This window comes from Strix uralensis, chromosome 4 (assembly GCF_047716275.1).
Source record: "Strix uralensis isolate ZFMK-TIS-50842 chromosome 4, bStrUra1, whole genome shotgun sequence".
NCBI classification, from domain to species: domain Eukaryota; kingdom Metazoa; phylum Chordata; class Aves; order Strigiformes; family Strigidae; genus Strix; species Strix uralensis.
Window position 1 is genome coordinate 97,623,802 of NC_133975.1, and position 22,577 is coordinate 97,646,378.

Sequence of the window (22,577 nt, forward strand, 5' to 3'; positions counted from 1 at the left end):
TCTAGTTCTTGTATAGGCCTAGTAATATCATAATATATGCATTTGATGTTCTAGTTTTTCTTCCCTTAACCATTTTGGTTTTTGCCTGTAACCATCTAAATGGGTGAGGAACCCCTCCCTGTCCTTATCTCGATTCCTGAGCCTTTTTTTTTTTTCATTTTTCTCCTTCCCAGTACTGGGGGGGAAGGAGTGAGTGATCAGCTGTGTGGTGCTCAGTTGCACTCTGGGCCTAAACCACGACAACTACCCAAAATGGTTCTCTTCCAACTGTGGATGTCTGTCATCTCCTGTCTTATATTCAGATGTTTGTACATCTGTATCCTGAACCTAACTCAACAAGATTCTAGTTCGTGTACAGGCCTAGTCATAATCATAATATATGCATGTTGACCATCTGTATGCTTGGCTCTCTAGAGCCTCCAGAGCCAGTCTAGCAGCCAAGAATAGCTAAAATGCCACAGCAGTCCTAATGAGCCCCATGCAAGGAAAGAAATTTCATCCTGGTTCTGCATTCTGCAAAGATTTCCCCTGAGTCAGAGCTATGCTGATGGCCGTGTGCGCTGGCTTTACAAATCTTTACACAACCTTGAAGTGTAGGAATTCAGTCAGTGTGAAACAAAGGTGTGCAGAGCAGCTGCATGACTGTGATAAGCAGCTGAGCTGTGAGAGATGAATCTGTGTGTCTCTGCTACCTCACATGGCTTATGCTGCTTTTTCTGTGGACAGTCAGCACAGTTGTTCTGCACATCAACAGCTTCGTGTGATTAAATTTTTAAGCGTGGCAGTGTGGTGATGGGTTTAGAGTGTCAGTCAGGGGTCAGTGAGGGCCAGCTGCTCTATAAGGGAAGGTGAGCCACAGGTGGAACATGATACCAAGGCAGATGGGAGCAGAGACCTCACCAAGAAAAAACAGGATGTGGAACAGCATGTTTGGTTCATGATCAGGGCCACAGACAGTGGTCAGGGTCAGACATAGTCTGGTGATATCTTACCAAGTCTGTAGTGATGAGGCAGGTCTGAGACCAAGCCAGGAAGCCCAGCCAGCAGGTTCGAGTCAGCATCAGAGTCAGGACCAAGGAGGTGTAGATGTAGCTGCTGCCCAGCTGTGATGTAGCACAGGCGAGGGCCAGTGGTACAGCCCCAGTTTAAAAGCAGTTCCCAAGAGAAAGGAGAGGGAGGCCCTTGCTTCTAGCTTTCTTCACAACAGGTCTTACCAGCTGAGCAGCTGACCTTGGATTCAGCCAGCTAAACTCTAACATAGCCAGCAGTGCTCATAGAAGGGGGCTATGCTCTGGGCCTTGCTTGACAGCTAACATACCTGGGACACTCCCAGGGCTCATGTTTTTGCAAGTTGCAAGATTTCAGAAAAGGCTAGAGGAGGTCTTAAAAAGGCACCAGCTATGAATGTCAGGCACATTGATAAACCTCTACTGACTTCCTCATTTGCCTAACACCTGGGATTGAGCAGCCACTTAGGATAATTAGAGGAGATTGTTTGAACTGTCTGCCTTTTTTTGCCAGAAGATGATACTTTTCTCAGAAGAGTGGAGACTAGAAATTGTCTGGACGCTGCAGCCTGTAATTTGCCACAGGTCTTTTGCCATAGGTAGCAAGTGTGTCCCCCTCTAAGGTCACTTACCCTCCCTAACATTAGGATTTAGGAAGAAAGACAGCTGAAGCTACGCCATGTGGATTGCAGACTTCAGAGCAACAGGAGAAGCACAAATTGTTGTTGTCCTGACACAATTGTTCTTGGTTTGAACTGTCATGGGTGGGAGGAACACTGGTAACATGATATAGAAATTATAATTAATTTCTAAATAAAAAGCACCCTCATTATCATCATGCAAAGCCTTCCTTCTCTAATGGGCTGTTTTACTGTGATGCCTATAAAAATTGTAAGTAGCTAAGCTGCTAGTATGCAAAGATACCTTCTTGGCGTGCTGACCATTCTCATCATCTATGCATAGTCTATCATCTTTTGTCTCATAGGTCTGTGCTAACAATTTGTGATGTTTCCTTTTGTTCTCTATTTGTGTATCACTTAAGGCAATAGTGCCTGTGAGTGGGACTTTTATGTGCTATGGTAACATAATTTATGTTAATTGTCTAACATAAGAAATGATAATAATAGGGAGATCAAAATTAAATTACAAAATCAAAACGCACATGTATAGTATCATGACTTTGCTATCTGTCTCATAATTATTGATGCATGAACTTCACGCTTGTGAGTTGTAATGGTATTAGCTATTTGTTGCCAAATATTACTGATATTTTTTTCAATCTAGCTGTAAGTATTAATTAATGTGAGTTGTTAAATTTGTACATATAGTCAGCTTACAGTTATCTGCAGGCAGATTGTTCGTGTCACAGCTTAATTGCACCACAGATGCAGGCACAGCTTGGGTTTGCCAGGTTTTATTAGCTCTAGCTCAGCACTGGGTCTGCCAGACCTGTGCTGACTGCACAAGGAATCATTTAGATGTCTTTGCAACGTGCTTGCCAATGCTGCTCCCTGTTACTTGATTTATTTGCTTGTGTTGCACTGGAGTCATACTAAGTTAGTTTACTGATTTGCTGCACACTATGCCTCAGAGCTAAGCAGCCCTTACCACAGGTAGTAGTGCAGACACTGCAGCCCATGATTTCACAGTACAGGAATTTCGGTCACAATTTGCTGTAAGGACTACTGGGTTTAAAAACCCTTCAAAACTGGATTGATGTTTTAATGTGTGTTGCCAAGTGACAGCCTGCGGCTCAAGAGCAATTGGGCAAGCCTGCTGTTAGGGAACTGCTGAACCTTCCTGAGGACAGTATGGGTGGCCACCTAGTTCAGGCAGAGCAGGACAAACCAGCCTAGCTCTACAGCACAAAGCTGTTCCCATGTCTCTGCTCTGTGTCCTCAGAGCAAGACGCTCCTCAAGAGGTTGCAGAGTCACCTCATGTGCTTCACGTAGCACAGGCTTGTGTGCAACATCCTGTCAGCTGGGGCTTGGTTGCTTTTCCCCTCATTGATACAGAAATCTAACTTTGGGTCCTGCAGTTGGATCACAACCCTGTGCAACACTACAGGTTTGGTGAAGAGTGGCTGGAAAGCTGCTTGGCAGAAAAGGACCTGGGGTGTTGGTCAACAGCCAGCTAGCTGAATATGAGCCAGCAGTGTGCCCAGGTGGCCAAGAAGGCCAATAGCATCCTGGCTTGTATCAGAAATAGTGTGGCCAGCAGCACTAGGGAAGTGATTGTCCCCCTGCACTCAGCACCAGTGAGGTCGCGCCTCGAATACTGTGCTCAGTTTTGGGTCTCTCAGTACAAGAAAGACACTGAGGTGCTGGAGTGTGTCCAGAGAAGGGCAGCGAAGCTGGTGAAGGGTCTGGAGCACAAGTCTTATGAGAAGTGTCTGAGGGAACTGGGGTTGTTTAGCCTGGAGAAAAGGAGGCTGAGGGGAGATCTTGTAGCTGTCTACAACTACCTGAAAGGAGGTTGTGGTGAGGTGGGTGTCAGTCTCTTCTCCCAAGTAACAAGCAATAGGATGAGAGGAAATGGCCTCAAGTTGCCCCAGAGGAGGTTTAGATTGGATATTAAGAAAAATTTATTCACTGAAAGAGTTGTCAAGCATTGGAACAGGCTGCCCAGGGACGTGGTTGAGTCACCACCCCAGAGATATTTAAGAGACATGTAGTTGTGGTGCTTAGGGACATGGTTTAGTGATGGACTTGGCAGTGTTAATGATTGGACTCAATGATCTTAAAGGTATTTTCTAACCTAAACGATTCTACAATCCTATGATTTGCATGGCTTTAGCTGAGAGTGCCGTTTTCTAAACATTAAATGCATTTTTGTTTGTTTGAAATACACGTGGGAAGCTCGTTGTTTTTCACTCCCTGCTCATTTTGGTTTGCAGAGGGCACACGGCCCAGCGCCCCCGAGGCGCCTGCCAGGGGCTCGCCCCAGGATGGAGCTGGGCAGCCGGCGGGTCCCCGCCGCCGGGGAGGCCGGGCCCGCTGCCCGGCCGCGCGGGAGCCGCCGGCACGGCAGGCAGGGGGAGCTGCCGAGGGCGCGGGCGCCGCCATCTCCCTCTCTCGCCCTCCGCCGGCGGCCTCTTTCCGGGAGTAGGCGGGGACCGGCGCGGCACGGGCCGGCCCGGCCACAGGCGGCGCGGGAGAGGGGCGCAACCCGGCCATGCAGCCCGAGCAGGGCGGCTCCCGGCCCCGCAGGGAAGGCGGCCGGCACGGCCGGCGGCGGCCTGGCGGCGCGGAGAAGGCGGCCGAGGCAGCGACTGAAGGAAGCGGCAGGGACGGCCACGGGCGCGGAGGAGGCGGAGGCCGGGGAAGAGGCGGCGCCCACGGGCACCGAGGAGGCAGAGGCCGGGGCAGGCGAGAGCCGCGCGGTCGCGGGGCAGCGCCGCTGCCCGCCGCACACCCCCACCGGAGGGTAAGCGGGAGGAGAGCCCGCCCTCCGCGGGCGCGGGGGGAGGCGGGGCTGAGCGCGGCGCGGGCCCGGGGCAGCCGGTGGGGCGGCGGCACGACCCTTCCCTCTCCGCCCCGCTCCTCCCCTTCCCGAGGTGGAGCCGGGCGGGCAGCTGCGTCCCGCGGCCTCCCCCGGGGAGGCTGGGGCGGTGGCTGGGTGCCCGCCCGCCTCCCCTCACCTCCCTGGTCAGCTCGGCGCCTGCGCCCGCCCGCCGCCCCATCGTTCTCCCTGAAACCTGCGGGCGCTGGTGGAAACAGAGAGGGGGCTTGGGGCTGAAGTGCGCTTATAATTTTGTGCTGAAAAATACAAGTCCCGTTTGAAAAATGTGCCTGAAAGATACATCTCTGTTTGCAAAGAGAAATGAAGAATTGCTGAATATTTTTGGCACCGTTGATTAGAAGTTGAAACGAGGGTCTGTCTTGTCTAGCCTGTGGTACTCGCAACGAAGACATGGTAACATAGCTCTTCTTACAGAACTGGTGTCTGTGGTTCACTGGAACACATCGCATTTGTCGTTAATGCAAATTGATGGTTGTGCTCTGACCAATTATAAAGTCTTTTAGCAGCTTAAAAGCACAGACATGCCTAAGTGTAACACAACTACACCTTCAACTTCCTGTGGAGATGTTAAAATGCTTTCTACAACCCACCATGGTATGAGATCCACGCTGTGCCTTTAAAACCAGTTTCCCTTTGTAAATGCTTTGACAGTACTACATTCAGATTGTCTTGCTTCTGTTAGCATTGTTGCAACATAGAAATCATGGTTGTCCCTGGATTGGCAAAAAGATTACAATGACGACCTAATACTGATTGGTGTTGGCAGCACTGGGAGTCCTAATGTAGATGGACCAGCTGCTGCCCCATTTTCAGCATCACATTGATTAGATTCACTTTGACTTTTATGATGCCATGGCTTCAGTTGGACCCCTGTATTAGAACTCCCATGGTTGCTGGTGGATTTAAAAACCGTAAAATGTTCATCCCTCTTGTCATTGTATTTAGATGCATTTTAGCACTTGTTTTTTTAAAGATAAAAGATGCAGCTGGATTGGTACTGTTACCTAAAGTGCTGATTGGTAATTTCACATGTAAGTGATATAAGTTGCTGAGTTCATACTGATGTGTGTGTACAGGTTTGGATTCTGGATGTGAAACAGCAGTGCTCCCTCATAAGCCACGGAGGCATAGGGAGGGAAATTCAGCACCTGTATTAGTTCAGGAAACTTCTATCCCCGATTGATTTTTTTTCTTTTTTTTCTAAGTCATTCAGCCATTTCTTACTAAGTTGAAATACGTTCATATCTGTGTTCGCTCTGGTACTGTTCACCCAGCAGGACCCACTTCATAATTTAAAAGGTGCACTCAGAAAAGGAATCATGTTACATGTATGCATTTTTGTCTGGATTGTTTGAAGTATTTCAGGAAGCAGTTAAAAAGTTTTCTTTTGGGACAGCTTACACTATGTTTTGCCTGATCACTGTGTTACTGACTTTGATATGCTCTTCATCTTAGCCTAGCTCAGTGACTTAATTTATTTTTGGCTAAGGCTAATGTAGGTTGGATCTTTAAAAATGAAGCAATAGCTAAGATTTTCCCAGAACTCTACTAAAGAGTGTTTAAGTGTAACACTCTTCCTGCCCTGGAGGCTTTTGATATTAAGTACTGTATGGTCTCTTAGCACACCTGTCACAAATCTTGTGTTTAGCAGCCAGTTGGACAGGACTGGCTTCCAGCAATCCAGCCATAGCATCAACAGCTGTGCCAGCCTGCAGCTGCTCAAGTCTAGCCAATCTCATAATTTACCACTTCTGAAAGAGGGAGGACCTCCTCGTTCCTCTTCTTTCTTCCACCTGTGTGGTCAGACAAGTTCCCTTGTACTGTCTTTGATGTGTGTTAGACCATGTTTTCTGAACAGATTCAGCTCTTACCTGGCAGGTTAGTACCCCCTTTCATTCTCAGTTCCTTAGTGCTTTCTCTGTTCAGAGAAGTGACTTGTTTTACGCAAATGTACCAGCTCAGTGAGAGGTGCTCGACCCAGAGTAAGCAGTTTGTGTGAGAGGATACCCCACTGTCTTCCAGTAACTCTTCCAGTAACGGGGGTCCGATCTTATCGGTGGCAATGTGTAAATTGCAAACCTGGAGAGCTAGGTAATAATACGGGGAATGTGGGTGGTCTTATCACATTGCTTTCCTTACTGCGTGCTGAGAAGCTGGAGTCTTCTCTGAAAATCTCCTTTCTTTTTTTCAAATGGGCCTTGAATTTCCCCAGAGAAGGGAATTTAAGAACACTGTAATTTTGTAATATATGGGATTTCCAGGGGCAATTCTAGCCCATTTGCTTTCTAGGGTAAAAATTGTGGAGGATTACACTCTGCATTTCCACAATGCTGCTGTCAACTTGGCATTTTGGAGGAATTTTCGTACTGGATTGGGAACATTCTAGCATTATATAATCAGGATTTAGATAACCTGGTATTATTTCATGAAAATAATTTTAAGTCTAGGTTCTTCTGTAGTTTTAAAGCTATGCTAAACTTATGATTTTATTTGTTTATACCTCATTTGTTTATAAATCTATTGCTGCTAAGCTTGATATTTAAGTACTTTATTGCTGGAGCTTTAGTTGTTGCCCGAGAAATTTCTTCTTTATTGTGTCTTCAATTATGAAAAGCTTTATAACAAAACCTACATCAAATTGTATTAAAGTAACTGGATTTGGATTTGGTGAGCCTGCTATGGACACAGCAGTAAAATTATAGGTGAATGGATTCATTAAAGTGTAATAAGAGTGTTAATAAAACCAAACTTCATTAAAACCTCTTGGAAATGCTTAACAATTTTTACAGTGAAGTAGAAATTGGCATTAAATTGCATACTATTTTGGCAGCAATATTTCTTAGTCAGTTGCATTCATTTAAAACCACTATTCATCTTAAAATTTTGTGTTTTGTGTGTTTTAATTTAATGGTTCCTAAGCTTCAGTTTGAAGCTATAGGAGGACAATATTTCTTACCTGTACAACCCAGAGAAGAAAGCGTAGTGGTGGCATGTTTTGTTCTCAGTTTTTTGTGGACTAGTGAAGGCTGGACACTGCTTTACATGTTTTACAGTACTGTAAGTGTACTGTAATTCTTTGGTTTTAGTTTTCTAAAAAACCAATTCTTTGGTTTTTTAGGGGTTTTTTTAGGGTTTTTTTGTGATCAGTTGTGCTACTGGCAAAGCTTGTCAAGACCCAGTACTTGCTGAGTCAGTTCTCCCCTCCTCTGCTGGGTGCTAATGTAGAAGGAGATCAGGGTGCTATTTGTTTATAAATAATTGATATACTGTGCATGGTAGATCCAGCAGTGGATCAGTCTTAAAGATGAAAGCTTTCATGATTTCTGTGGGCTCTTGAGGAGATAGCTCTCTGAGGTCCCCAGCTCCACTCTTGAGATGCTGCCTCCCTCAAACAAGATGCTGCCTCCCTCAAACATGGAATTGGTTTAGAAATTCTGAGGAAAAGTGTTCTTATTCCTTGTGAAGAGGACAAAGGGTCTTGCACTTGTTAGGTCTTTTTGTAACGAGTGTGTGGGTCTGGAGCACATGTCATATGAGGAACGGCTGAGGGAACTGGGGGTGTTTAGTCTGGAGAAGAGGAGGCTGAGGGGAGACCTCATTGCCCTCTACAACTACCTGAAAGGAGGTTGCAGAGAGCTGGGGATGAGTCTCTTTAACCAAGTAATAAGTGATAGGACAAGAGGGAATGGCCTCAAGTTGTGTCAGGGAAGGTTTAGACTGGATATTAGGAAGCATTTCTTTACATAACGGGTTGTTGGGCGTTGGAATGGGCTGCCCAGGGAGGTGGTGGAGTCCCCATCCCTGGAGGTGTTTAAGAGTCGGGTCGACATAGCGCTGAGGGATATGGTGTAGTTTGGAACTGTTAATGTTAGGTTAAGGGTTGGACTGGATGACCAGCTGGTTTACCAAATGACAGATTTCTTTGTAGATCTGTCACCTTGAATAATTTTCCATTGTTTCTGTCTGCTTTAGTTCATCTATTCTATCTTGGATAAATAGAACACATTTGCAGTTATTAATTTATAGTAAAATAATGTGGAATTATAATGCTTAAAGTAAAAGGTCCGATTGACACTGGCCCAATATCATCTTTCACTTCTAACTCCTCTAACTTGCTTGGAATTCATATTTTATATACTGACAGAATTTTTAAATTGCTCTCTCTGTGAAATATAATCTATTAAACAACTTTCTGAAATTGTGGACATGATACTGGGTTTTATTCTGATGGTCCTTGACCACATCCCTTTGTGGGTGGTTTAAGGAAACTTTCTTTTGTCCTTTACATTTATTACATTTGCAATTTACAAAGTATTCTCTTAACTTTCTTTTCCGTGATATGCTCAGTGTGCATGTGATGCATGCTGTTCCTTCAGTGCAGTTGGAATTGGCAGGTCTGTTTCAATGTCCCTTTTCTGGCTTTGGGCATTGGCTGCAGTAAACATTTTATTGTTAAAGAATGGAGGTTAACAGACTGATTTTAGTGCAGTCTTTCTTACTTATGGTTGGTTTCAAGGTGACATCACATTTTTATTATATTCTCATTGTTGTGGCACATGCACATGTAGAACTGATCTAAGAGAACATCTAACACTGTTAGCATCAGATAACTTTTTCCTAATTAGTATGAGCTAAATCTTTACAGTCTAAGCAACTGAAAAAAGCAATCTGTTCACAGGCACAGCAACAAAAGCTTGGATTTTTCAAATACAGATACATTTGATTTCCTTTAGAACACTGTAACAGAGCTTGTGCAGATAGGAGAAGAATGGATTTCTGGATCTTGAACACAATAAATCTTTTGAGGTTTTATATTAATGTTCTCAAAAGCAAGTAGGAAGAAACTTATTTATATTAATGTACACCAATTTGTGAGCTGTACTTAATTACTAATGAGGTGAGAAGAGCTTCCCTCAGGAGTTTCTTCACTGTGATATGTGAAGAGGCACTAACTGATTGTGAATGAAGGGGGGATAGTATTATTCTGAGTGTACTGATTTAGATTAAGCCTCTTAAAAAGTGTGTGAACAAGTGGTTGGAAACTTCTTCAGGGTTGGTTCAGTGTCAAACTGGTGTTCGTTAAATGGGATTCTGCAAGGCTTCATTCTGTATCTGTTCATGTTCAGTGTTTCTATTAATAATTCTGATGAAGGAGTAAAATATACAGCGTTAAAATTTGCAAACAGTGCTAAACTGGAAGGTTGGGCAGGAGGGTGGAGCACGGAACACAGTCTCAACAAATGGGAGAAACAGCCTGCAGTAAGGTGTAATTCAAGATCAAATACAACTAGATTTCTGTGAGAAAAATCTGCAGAGGTGTGTGACTGGTTAAGCTGCAATTTTATAGAAGGGAACTGGTAGCTTAATGGATGAGAAAGCATCAATTAGCAATGCAATCACACTGAAGAACTGCAAGATTTGGACCAGCTGGGGAAAGTTCAAAGGGGAGGAATGAAGAAAGGTGTGAAGTCTAGAAGATATGAACCTAGCAGGAAATGTTGAAGGACCTGGTGTTCTCTCTCTCTCTTTTTTTTTTTTTTTTTTGTCTGGCAAAGAGGATGCTTTGGGGAAGCCTGGATAGCAGTGTTCCGTTAAGTAGAAAGGTTGCTGCAAACAGATCCAATTTAGATAGGACAAGAAGAAAAGCATTATTAACAAGGAGGAGATTTAATTTGGGCATTGAGAATAAAAATTGTGACTGAAAGGGTAGATAGTGTAATGCAATGTGTAGGAAGTGTATGGAGATCAGTACAGAAGAATATTGTCAAAGGTTTTAAGAGTATGGCAAAGGTTACTGAGCCTACTCAGTAGAGCTTCTGTGTAACTACTTGTCACAGCCCTGTTTTTTTTTTCTTTTATTTTTTCAAGGCTGTCCTTGCAGTGGAAAAAGATAAGCACTTTTTATCCAGCTGAAGATAATTTATTCTTTTCAGTTTCTAGACAATAGAGAAACCTGCTTTTCACAGCGCTGGGGACTGCAGTGTTTTGTAATAATGCCCAGTTGTTTAGCGTGGAATGGTTTAGTGATGTTTATTGTTTTTCCTTCATCGTATTTCACCAACTTCCCTGCTGATTTAACTTGAGACACTTGTACTGAAAGCATTCCATTACACAGGTGAACATGCAGCATCATTGCTGCATAACATCTTCATGTCTGACACTTTTTTTGTAACTTCCTTGGAAAGAGTGTGGGTTTTTTATAGTTTGGATGGCTGTGTATTTCCATCCTCACCTACTTAAATGCTTTTGTTCCTCTTTTTCCCCTCAAGTCTCTGTGGTAGTAATTTGGTAACTTTCAAACAGGTTGTCCTGAAAATTTACTAGCTTAAACAAATAACTTTATCAGCTCCATATTTTGTTAATTGTATGAAACACAACTTTCAGTCATTACCTTATCTAGATGTAATTATCCCATAAAATGGAGTGGATTTTATTTAGAGCAAATGTAAAATGGTAATACCTTGAATATTGGAGAAGCTCTCCCAAAAACTTCCTGTCATATTTTATATATATTTATAAATATATTTATATAATATAAAATATAATTTAAAATATTTATAAATCTATTATATAGAAATACATTTTTGTATATATATTTTAGAATTTAGGGAAGAACTGAAAGTACAGAGTTAAGAATCATCTATCCATCCATCTTAAAATACGTTTTGGTGATGAGACAATGGACTAGTGTGTGGTGCAGGCAGCCCACCTCTTAGTGCTGGTTGCCTGCTAAGCTGCCATGCAGCCCAGCCGTGTCCTCGGGCAGGGCAAGTGCCCCAGTTAAATGATGGAGAGTAAGGATGTGGGCACATCATGGCGTGGGAGTGTTTTTTTCTCATCTCGGGGTGATGTTTTCTGAATGCACAGTGGAACATATGAAAATCACACATACATATGAACTATTAGGAGTTGCTACTGGGTGTTTGTTCCAAACACAACTCTGAAGGAAAGCTATTTATAGGAAGGGGACACTTAGTAATTCTGAGCTAAAAATCTTCTTGTGCTAGAGGGATGAGTAGTTGGTCCAAGAGAGCATCATACAGGGTTTTGTGTGGGTACATCAAGTGAGAGATAGCAGGTATTTATGCTGAAGAATAAACAAATTTGTAGAAGTGATGAAATCTGAATAAAATATTATTCCATACAGTACTGCTTCAGTTTTCCTCATAAAAGTAACTGGGTAGTTTCAGGAGCCCTGTTATGGGTTTCCAGCCAGTCTAATGGTGCTGCACAACCTTTTGTAGCTATCAGAAGGCTTCACTGTATTTTAAAGAAACAAAAAATTGCTGATTATTGATTTGCTAGTGATTTAGAGCCTTATAACAAGTACAGAGGAATATTTCTTACAGGTTTTTATAATCAAAGGATTTCAAGCCTGAGTGATTCAGTGTTCTGTGGTAAGGCATAGAGGGGGTCCATTTCCCACTGTTTTCTTTCATGTATGCAATTCCTCTGTATTTTTATGTGCATGTGGTTTTTCTTTTTTTTTTTTTTTTTAAATAAGACTTTAACTTTTCTGCAGGTAGACTTAATAATACATCCTGCTGGTAAAACCCGTAAATCTGCTGAAGTGTGAGAACCTTGCCTCAAGGTCCTGTTTCTATTCCTGCTTCACTTTTCCCAGAGGATAACCGTACAGTTACAGACTGTACAGACTCTCTCTTTAACCCTGGAATAGTCTTGTAGAGAACAGAGTGATGATTCTGGGGCACAGCTCTTCCTAGGCTACTGCTCTGTCACTGGCATGTTATAAGGCGCCTGACAAACCAAGAATTTGTTTTTTGGTGGTGGATTGGTTTTTTTCCTTTCTGTGTTCTGTTTCAGGCTGTATTACTCAGGTTATGCTGCTTTGCTGTCTTCACTGGCTTATTATGTTCCTGTTAATTTCTAACAGTAGGTGACATGCCCATGGAAGCAAGAGAAGCTCAAATGATCCCATACTCCTTATTTCTTTTCCTTCCACTTCACCCTAATTGTTAGCAAGGGTGTTAAGAGATTATTGTCTCAGAGTAAAATTTATTAGTAAAGTTCAAAAATGAATTGTGCTAACGAGAAAAGTTAGTTCCTTCAGTATTTTTGTCATGGCTCTCTGTACTTAGTTTGAATTACTGTCAAGAATTTTTTTTGGTGCAGATTTGCCTTGTGGGGTACACTCAAATGTAATACTGGTGGACTCAAAGTGGTTTCGCTCCTGGTGGAACTACAGTTAAAGTTATCCACCAGTTGTCTAGACAGTTGAACACTGTCTGTAGCTCACTGTTGCAAAATGGATGCAAAGTTCTCCTGCAGTTAGCGTTCTCTATGCATCTAGGGTTGGCAACAGTGCACATAAAATCCTGGGATCATAGCGCATCCCAACAAGTACAGTTCAGTCCTCCTTTACCTTGTTGGTAATTTGCATGTGTTTGTACTTTCAGCAAGTTCTGAATGATTTTTAGAACTTCTTCACAGTAGTGTTAACTGCAGGATCAGAGCATCATTGTGCAGTACCTCTTACTTTTTAGAATTATACTCTAGACCAATGACAAAATAAAATGACATTTTAACATTTTGTTTTTGTAAGTATGGCATTAGGGTGTTGAGGACCTTGGACAGTGATTCTTCACTGCTTTAGCTCATGTTGCATGTTGGGTTGAGGGAAGCACATTCTTTAAGGCTATTTGGAAAAATATATTTCAGAGGTTTCCCTCTCCCCCCAAAAAAAAGTTGGAGATGAATGAGGAAGGGGTGTCTGAGATTTGAGTGGTGATCTCTAACATGTCTGCAGTAATTTGCATTCAGATTTGCTATACAAATCTGGGGGTTTTGAGTGAATGCAAAGACAGGTATTTGAAAATATCCATGGTACTATACCACCCTGGTGTAGTTATAAAACAGTTTCATAAAGATGATTTAAAAACGAAACAACATTACTGCTTCTTGAGCCTCTCGAGAGACTGATAGTCACAGAATAAACATGGAGATACAATGCACAGTGGAGTTTTTCATGAGCACTTGATAGGTTTACATCTGTTTGTATAGAATTATTTAAGCCTTGTTTGATGATAGGCGTTGTACAGATTCTTTTCTTTACCTGTTTACCTGTTCTTTTCTTCAGCTGTAAATAGATTTAAACATAAGAACTTGTCAGGATCTAGACTTTTCCTTCTGTTATTTCAGGTTGGTTTTCTACAACTGCAAAAGTGCTTTTCAGGGAGGAAACTTTGGCTACACTCTTTATCTACACTTACATATTGTAGAGGACTATAGTTCACACCAGGTCATAGTCACATGACTAATCTGTTTGAATTACCCATAAAACACTTTAAAAATCAAGGGGAGAGAAATATTTTTTTGCTATTGATGTTAGCAAGGCAGCTTCTAGAACCATACTTTGTAAGTGTTGGAGCAGTAACAGTTTTATGCAAAATCTTCAAGAACAAGTCTCTTTCTTTTGTGCTTCATGAGATGTTTTTCCCTTTAACTGGAACATCATTCCTGTTATGCAAAACATAGATTTCAGAATAGGATGTCTCTCTTGACTAATTCTTTCTTTAGCTAACTCAAAGTGATGAGTTCCAGTATCCAACATTTATGAAGCAGTCTTAGGATTTCATCCCCCTCAAAAATTCTCATCCTGTACGATAAAGGCTAAAAGCTTTTTTCTTCTTGCTACCTGTTCTCTCAGCTGCCCTTTCTGCTAATTAAGCTTCTCTTTAGCTTTGGTAGATCTCTCTAAAGGTCACCAAGAGAGCAAACTAGTGAAGAGGATTACTCTTTGCAGGGATATTTTTTCTCTTTTCATGAAAGAACCTCTCTCGAGGCTCTTCCTTCCTTAGTCTAAAGGGGAAAAAAAAAAAAAGGCAAGCATTAGCTTTTTCCTTTTTCCCTTAAATTGAGAAAATGGTCTGTAATAGGAACTTGAACTTGTACTGGAAGAGCTATGATGTCTAAGTGAGTTATAAGGAAGTAAACTGTTAATGATAGGCAATGCTTAAAAATCACTGGAGGCTCACTAAAAATTCACTGATAGGTAAATATGCCAATATGAGAAGACTACTATGAGAAACATGCAAACATGACCTAGTCCCCATTAATACTTTTGAAGAAATAATTTTTAATTTACTCTGTCATGTGTCACTGTAATGCTGAAATAGATTTAATATTTGGCAATGCTATTTAATCTTATGAATACTGATGAGAAAGCATAAAGTGCAATGCACAAAATTATTTAATATCAAGATTTTTTTTTTGTCTTTGCGTTTCATTTGGTGTAGTCTGGAAAAAAACAAAGCATAAAAGCAAAAGAATTTGCAAATACCTATACTGACTTGTCTAAGCTGGCTGCCAAGAATTGCAATTAAGTGACTTTTACAAATGCTTGTTTTCTGTTGAATAATTGGAAGGGGAAAAAAATTTTATCTAAATTATGTGAAACCCTGAAGGAGGAAGTGTAATGAAAAGTCGTTTAATTATTTTCAGTGAGACAGCAAAGCGGATTGATGTACTTATCAATAATAATTGTTTTTTTTCTTGTCTTATTGTATCCTTTGTTAGCCATTGAAAATGCTATTTATGATGCAGAAAAAAATGTCTCTTAATGAAGGAATGTATTCTTTTCAGCTGTTTCTCAAAATATATTGCAAAATCATCCTTGTGTCTGCCATTTTACATTAGAAACAGCTTGTGCATAAGGTTACAGAGCCATTAGCACTGATGCTTTCAGAGAGTGCACGATGAAGAGTTTTCAATCTGCAGTGGGTAATGAAGCAAAGGATCTGTAGAATGTGGAGAAAAGGAGCCAGTTCAAACTGCGGTCTATTTTCTTCCCAGTTTCAAATACAAGGTGCAGTCAAGTTTTTTTTCACTTCCCAGATAAGTGACCTGCCATCGGACCTTAAATACTTTTTGAACTGAATTTCCCTCAATTCCTTTTTTTCAGTCCCTTTGTACTTTATGTAAAAACATGATATTGTCATAAAGATAGAGCAGGCATGAAAGAAAGAGTGATGTGAAGTCTTACGGATTTTTTGTCTCTTTTTTCCTTGCATATGTGGTGGTTTGGCATCTGCATGGAGCATAGGCCACCAGCTTTTCAGGCTCTCTTGCCAGGAGTGTCCAGTTGCTGTACAAAGTAGAATAGGTCTGGCTGAGAAAGCAGGCTGGATCACCCATTTCAGGGTATGTAGAGTCACTGTATTCTCATGGGATGTGGGAGATGCAACTTGAAATGCATTTGTGTAGAGAAGGGAATTGAATTTATTTCCACTTTCTGGATAAAATGCTGTAGTTCTGCAGTAACTGGATAAATGTGGATTGTATTTATTTTCACTGTTTCTTTGAGATGCTTTGTTTTGGCACTCCCTTCTCTTGTGCTCCAGTCCACATCTATTCTCAGGTCATTTCAGGACAAACAGAACTATTTTTGCTGTAGAAATTTTTATGTTTCTGTCAAAAGTGTACAGTGGTAATGTAGTTTTTAAAGGTTTTTGATAATTCCTCATGTTTCTGTTGCCTGCAGTGGGCCCCTGTTTTGAGACCAAGTGCATGCCACACATTGGTGGTATAAAATTCTGCTTCTGACTTACCTGAGTTGGGATGGTGTGATGTGTCTACACCTTTTTTTATCTGTGTTATATTGATAATTTGATATGTGGACAGAATCCCCAAACACGTTCATCATTAATTCTCAAATAGTATAGCAGTTGGAGGACATAGTGCTCAGGGAGCTGTACTACTAAAAGAGCTTGAAAATGGGGGGCGTGGTGTGTTGCTGCCTTTTGTTTTGGAGGAGCATCGTAGAGACACATTACCCATCATGCAGCTATATTTTGAATTACAGTGCATGGTGGATTCAACACAAGCCTGTCTCTCTTGGAGGCAAACCCACCACAAATCAGATGTTTGGCAGTAATTTGCTGCATTATGGGACAGCACACTGCATGGTGCCTGAGGGAACTCTGGCTGATTAACTTCTCTTTTTTGCTGAGTTTGTGCTAGGAAGGGGTCTACTGACTTGCATGAAGAAAGTTGATAATGGAGGGTGTGAGTGGCTGCTTTTTTGCATCACTTGGGAATACTTGTGATAGAAATCCTGCCTGGATTATGAGGCAGGGATTGCAATCTCTAAGTTTGGAAGCGTATCATTGATGAATTACTTTTTTGCTCATTTCCCCTTTCCTTGCATCACTATGTTGACTGTGTGGTTTGCGGTCATCTATGAAAATGGAAAACTGGGCTTCCTCACTGACCAGCCCATACATTTCTCACATCATTGAAAAGGCAAGGAAGAAGAAGGGTTTTGGTGTCTGTTTCTCAAGTGGGTAGTTAGTACTTTCTGTGTCTTTTCTGTTTTTCTGCTGTCTAAAGAAAGTAATTTTAGTATTGGTCTCAGAAGTGCTGTTTAAAACCCTGGGAGTTGAGGAAGCATCTTTTCGATGTAGCATCACTGAGGTACATGGTTATTTTGTCTAGTGTGGCTCAATTATTTTTTTTTTAATCAGTGTCATTCAATATATATATATATCCTCCTTGCTTGTTCCTTGATATATGGTTTTGCATTCAGCTTTATAGTTATGCATTTTGTTTGCATGTTAGGCAATCTGCTTTTTATCCTTAGTATCTTTTATATAATTTATTGTTCATTGATTTACTATATGGCTGTGTATTGGTCCTAAAAGTTATCCCTTTTTGACCCCCCTTTCTGAAAATATTGTCAAATCAGGCTGTTTGTAACTACAGTCTTACTGCTTCATTGTGCTACACCATAAATGTAATCATGCAACTGAATTTCAAAAATGCATGATGGCTGGATCTGCCAGTTTGTTGATAGAAGGGTAGTAAAGATGTGAGGTTTTTCAGTAGCATGTGAAATTATAATTAGGAAATGGCAGTGTATTAGTAATGAAAGATGAAAAACTTGGGGACTGTGCTACTGACAGTATTGCAGACATAGTGAAAGGGGAGAGGAAAGCAGAATGTTGTCCTTTCTTATGTAGTACCTTTGTAGGGTTTCAAGTTAGTAGTGTTTCCGTTTACAGCTTTAATTTTCATTATGTGAATATTTTTGTGTTTGCAATATGCTGTTATTATGTGACAGTTGATCTGAAAAAGTGACAGATGTTGGGTGTTTCAATTTAAATTCAAGATAGAATTTCCCACTGTGAACCAGACATCAATACTTGTATGCTGAATCTCTAAAATGATGCATTACACATGTGACTATCTTAAAGCAGTAACTGAAAAAGGGAACTAAAACCAGTTGCAAATTTTCTAAAGTTCACGTTGAAAGTTTTCCCAGTCAACACAAATTGTCCTGGTTTTGGCTGGGACAGAGTTAATTTTCTTCCTAGAGCTGGTACAGTGCTCTGTTTGGATTCAGTGTGAGAATAATGTTGATAACACTTTAGTTTAATGCTTTAGTTTAATGCTTTAGTTGTGCTAAGTAGCAGTTACCATAAGTTAAGGATTTTTTCAGTTTCCTGTGCTCTGCCAGCGAGCAGGTGCACAAGAAGCTGAGAGGGAGCATGGCCAGGAGAGCTGACCTGAACTAGCCAAAGGGATATTCCATACCATAGAATGTCACACCCAGTATAGAAACTGGGGGGAGTTGGCCAGGAGGGGCCGATGGCTGCTTGGGGACTGGCTGGGCATCGGTCAGCAGGTGGTGAGCAATTGCATTGGGCATCACTTGTCTTTCTTGGGTTTTATTTCTCTCTCGCTCTCTTTTTGTTATCTTTCTTTTCATTACAATTATTATTATCATTATTATATTTTGAGTCATTAAACTGTTCTTATCTCAACCCACGAGTTTTACTTTTTTTCCCTGATTGTCCTCCCCATCCCACTGGGCAGGGGAGGAGTGAGCGAGCGGCTGCATGGTGCTTAGTTGCTGGCTGGGGTTAAACCATGACAATAAAATTTATAGCAAAGTATCTTTTTTTTTAATTATTATTATTTTAAAATATGTGAATTTGACAAAGAACACCTGTGTGTCCACGTGTATTATGTAGAACAGGAACAGTAATGGAGAATCTGCAAGTCTTTAATGGAAAGAGAAAACAAAATTGGCTTTAGAAAAACAAGTTTAACATCACAGGAAATTAAAGCCAAGGATATGGCTTACCAGTAGAATTAGCCAATCTAGCAGATAACTGCTGCCAGATACAAAGGAAGGACCTGCTTCCCAGATCCCATGTTTCATGGCATGCTTCCAGCCTATCTAACTGTTATTTGTGCTTGTTTGATTCTGCTGTGAAGTGATACAAGGAACTTAAGCTGGCAGAAGGTTAGCAGTAGGAAAGAGAAGAAAACTATTGATTATTTTTTTGCCAGTTTAGGTGTACAATTTCAAAGAATACTGTTCTGTTTGGTGTCTTTCAGAATTTTTTTTCTTCTTTAATGCTCTGCCAATTGAAAATATAACAGTGCGGGTGAATATCACTAGTTATTTCCATGCTTTGAAATCCGTAGAAAAATAATGTCTTACTCATGTGCTTTCTTTTTTACAAAATAGATGCATTTAAAGAAACCTAAACTTTTAACTTGGCACTAAATAGTATCAAATATTTATGAATTTAGAGGTAGGAAATAGTTATCTTGTTATTCAAATGTAACACAAGTTTTGGAGAACTTTTCATTCTTAATATAGCACAGCTGAAATATTTCCAAAGGTTGTTTTTGTTTGGTGGTTTGTTTTTTTTTTTCATTGTAGCAAAAAATTGATCTGTTGAGAAACTTTGTCATATATTTTTCCTTGCATGAGAAATCCTGACGCTTCTTCAACATGTTGGTTTTGATCTTGGTAGAGAGTTGCTGGATTTGTGTTGGTTTTGTTCTAAAACTGTGTGCATGTAGGGGGTGTTAAATAAACATTAGACTTGTCTGTAGAACTGAGGTGTTCTCTAAACTTTACTCTTCTGAGCAAACTTTAAATTTATGAAATAATCTTTGTGGGTTAGGATCAAGACTCAAATTTTTCTCTGTTCTGCAGATGGATGCTGCTTTGAGTGAGCTTTTTACATAATTTATAATACTTTTACTTCATCATTGATATGGTTGCAGAAGTACAAAGCTTTTCAATACATATCAGTTTATACCATATTTATTGAGAGAAGCTGTCTCACTCATTGACTTAAGACTAGCAAAATAGCAATATACTTTAAAAAGTCTGTTATTGAACCGTTGAGGTGAATATATACCCTCAATAAACTGATTCCTTGATGTTACAGAACTCCTCATGTGTGTTCTTTACAAGTTACTGTTAAAGCTGTTAAAACAACTGCTTTTGCAATTTTAGAAGTGCTAGAATAAAACAGCAAAACGAAACACTAAGAATCAGGTATACCATTGGAGGTTTTCAAGCCAAGAGTGGAAAAAGCTCCACCCTGTTTGGTCTGATTTCAGTTGAGACCTTATTTTGCGTGGGTGGTTGGATAAGATGACCTCTTGCAATCCCATTCAGCTTGGATTATTCTATAATACTTGACATAAGAATTGAATTGATCTCTGAATACAGTCAATCTTTAATGCAGCTCAGGATACTTCTATTTAGGAACGGCAGGTTTGGTAAGAACAAATAACTTTCTGTAGAAATTTTCCTTAACCTATCCAGAATACTAAGTATAATTTGGTTTTCGAATATGACATACAGCATTCACATATGTGAATCCATATGTATGCAATGTAGAAACTACCTGACTTTGGCAAATACATCTTATACGTAGGAACAATCAGTAATCTAGCTGAAAATGCTATAATCTTTGTGGCAATATACTTACTTTGTAAGGTTTTCTTGAAACCTGTTATTTGTGTCAAGTCAGAGACTCCTATTTTATGTTTGCACTCATATTTTTGACTGAGTGTTTGTAAGAAAAACATTCAGCTTTCTTAAGTTACTGTCATTTTGAAGGTAAAAGATCTGCCAGGTTTTGTGAAGGTCCATGTGACAATTTTGTATAAATTGCTTGATGAGTTTGCATAGTTGCCAGTAACTTTCATATAATCATTTCCACTGAACTAAAGAAAAAAAATAGAGTTGATTTTCTGTTCGTGGAAATGTATTGGCTTGGCAAGTTTAGAAAATCAAGTGTCTCTATCTATAGACAGCAGCTGGACAAGCTTCCTACAGGCTCTTTGCTCACAGCATGGCTCAGCCTTGGGGAAGGGAGGCAAAGGACTACCACAGTTACTGCAGCTTGTTGATTCTCTACTGAGTTTCCTAATTAGTGCAGAATGAGTGCTGAGTTTATAATTACACTATTCTGACAACATAGCCCATCAAATATCCTTCAGTCTGGAGTTTTAATGTAAATGAGTAGAGCTAGATTTTAGCCGATGGCTTTGTAGTTTGGAAAATCCTGTATCTAATGAGCAAAGTCTTGACATACGCAGTTTCCGAAATAAATGCTTACTTGACAGGCTTTACCAAGTTCGCAGGTCTACCTCTAATGTTAGAGAATAGAGCTTTTGAGGCTTTCCTCCTGTGAACATACATTGCATGGTTATTAATTTTATTTTATCTATGCCTCAACAGTTTTCAGACTGGATCTTTAGAAGCTTCAGTAAAAACTTCAGTGGTGTGTAATAGAGAGGTTGGTTCATTTTGCCCCTGTAAACCACCCATTTGAAGGACCATGCAGCTAATTGTGTACTAGCAGGTTACAGAGGTATTTTTGAGATAGCAGTGGAAAGTGAGCATCAGAATTTATGGTTTATTTTCTAGTTCTTTGAAAGAGAAGATAGCCTGCCATTTAAATCAGTAGTTGCAAACAAAATAACCAAGCTGTTTGCCCGTGGGGCTTATTTTTTTTTCCCTGTCTCAGTGAGTCTAAGGGAGAGCTTTAGCTCCTAATAGAGGCTGTTCCAATTCAGTGAGGCATAAGATTCATACAAAATATGGCTATAGCTTGTGGAAATATTAATAATGATCTGTGAGAAAGATGAAGTACGACTTGTAGCCTCCTGGCGCTTGATCATGTTATAAATTTACTGAGTGCAAAGAATATTTTTAGAGGTGGTGTTTTTCAGTTAAATAGTAATTAGAAAACAGTCTCTTTCATTTGAAGTTTTTAATCAGTTCCAATTATTTGCATCTCAGATACAATAAGCAGGAACTTTGAAGCAAAATAATTTGGCGGACAAGATTATTATCTTTTTCACTGTTATTGTGGTTAGACTTGTGAATATGATGTCTATTGAAAACAATTCAGTATAGATATGCTAACAGCTCAGTTTTTGGCAGGCGTTGCTGAGTATTATTACAAAATATTATTTTCTGTCTCTGAAAGAAGCTATGTTATCTTATGGTGTCACTGCATTAGGAAAATCTTATTTTTCAGGGAAATTTACAAACCTTTAATTTACTTTTCTAAAATCTAGTTTAAGAGTACTAAATAAGAGTAGTCTGGGGGATTGTATTCCACTCTTACTTCATACTGACCTTTTTATATTGTTCTAACCTGCTCTTTTTTCTCTGTACAGAAATGTATTGTTATTATTCCTAGGTAGACAGAACAATGTGTTGTCATGCTTCATGGGATTTTCCCAGATAGTGGAGTATGTATATAATATACTGACAGACATATTTACCTTGTTAATTCACTATTGGTACTTCTTTTTATTTTTTATTTTTAAAACTAAATTCCTGTTTGTCTATACCATTGTGAATTGTGTTTCAAACTCTGTCACTGAATTTCAGCTGTCTGTCTAGGCAACTTCATAAAGATAATGTTCTGTATTATTTCTTGTATGTAAGGACATCTTGATTCTAAACACTTACAGACTTGCATCAGTATCAATAAAATTGCACTAGTACTTTGTCTTTTGTAAAATAATAGCAGTAATCTAAGAAATATGTTTAAAAATGCACTTCTTTCATTTGCCATAATTCTGAATATACTATTTTTCTTTAATATACTACACAGTTCGTCTTTTAGAGAGCCCATTAGATTTTCACTGCAATGAATCAGATAATGTGTTCCTTTGCCAACTTTAGATTTAATGTTAATAAATCTCTAATTACTTACAAGACAGAGAAGAGGGACATATATCTAGGGGTAGTAATTAGG

General features: G+C 40.1%; 1 protein-coding gene across 1 annotated transcript in view; it reads left to right on the forward strand.

Annotated features, from left to right (window-relative positions):
* The first annotated feature begins 4,122 nt into the window (after positions 1-4,122).
* Positions 4,123-22,577, forward strand: part of AVEN (apoptosis and caspase activation inhibitor) — a 103,756-nt gene continuing 85,301 nt past the window's right edge. The window contains exon 1 of the mRNA XM_074868154.1: positions 4,123-4,434. Coding sequence (XP_074724255.1) covers positions 4,183-4,434 — 252 coding nt within the window. The 5' untranslated portion in view covers positions 4,123-4,182. The remainder of the gene's footprint in view (positions 4,435-22,577) is intronic.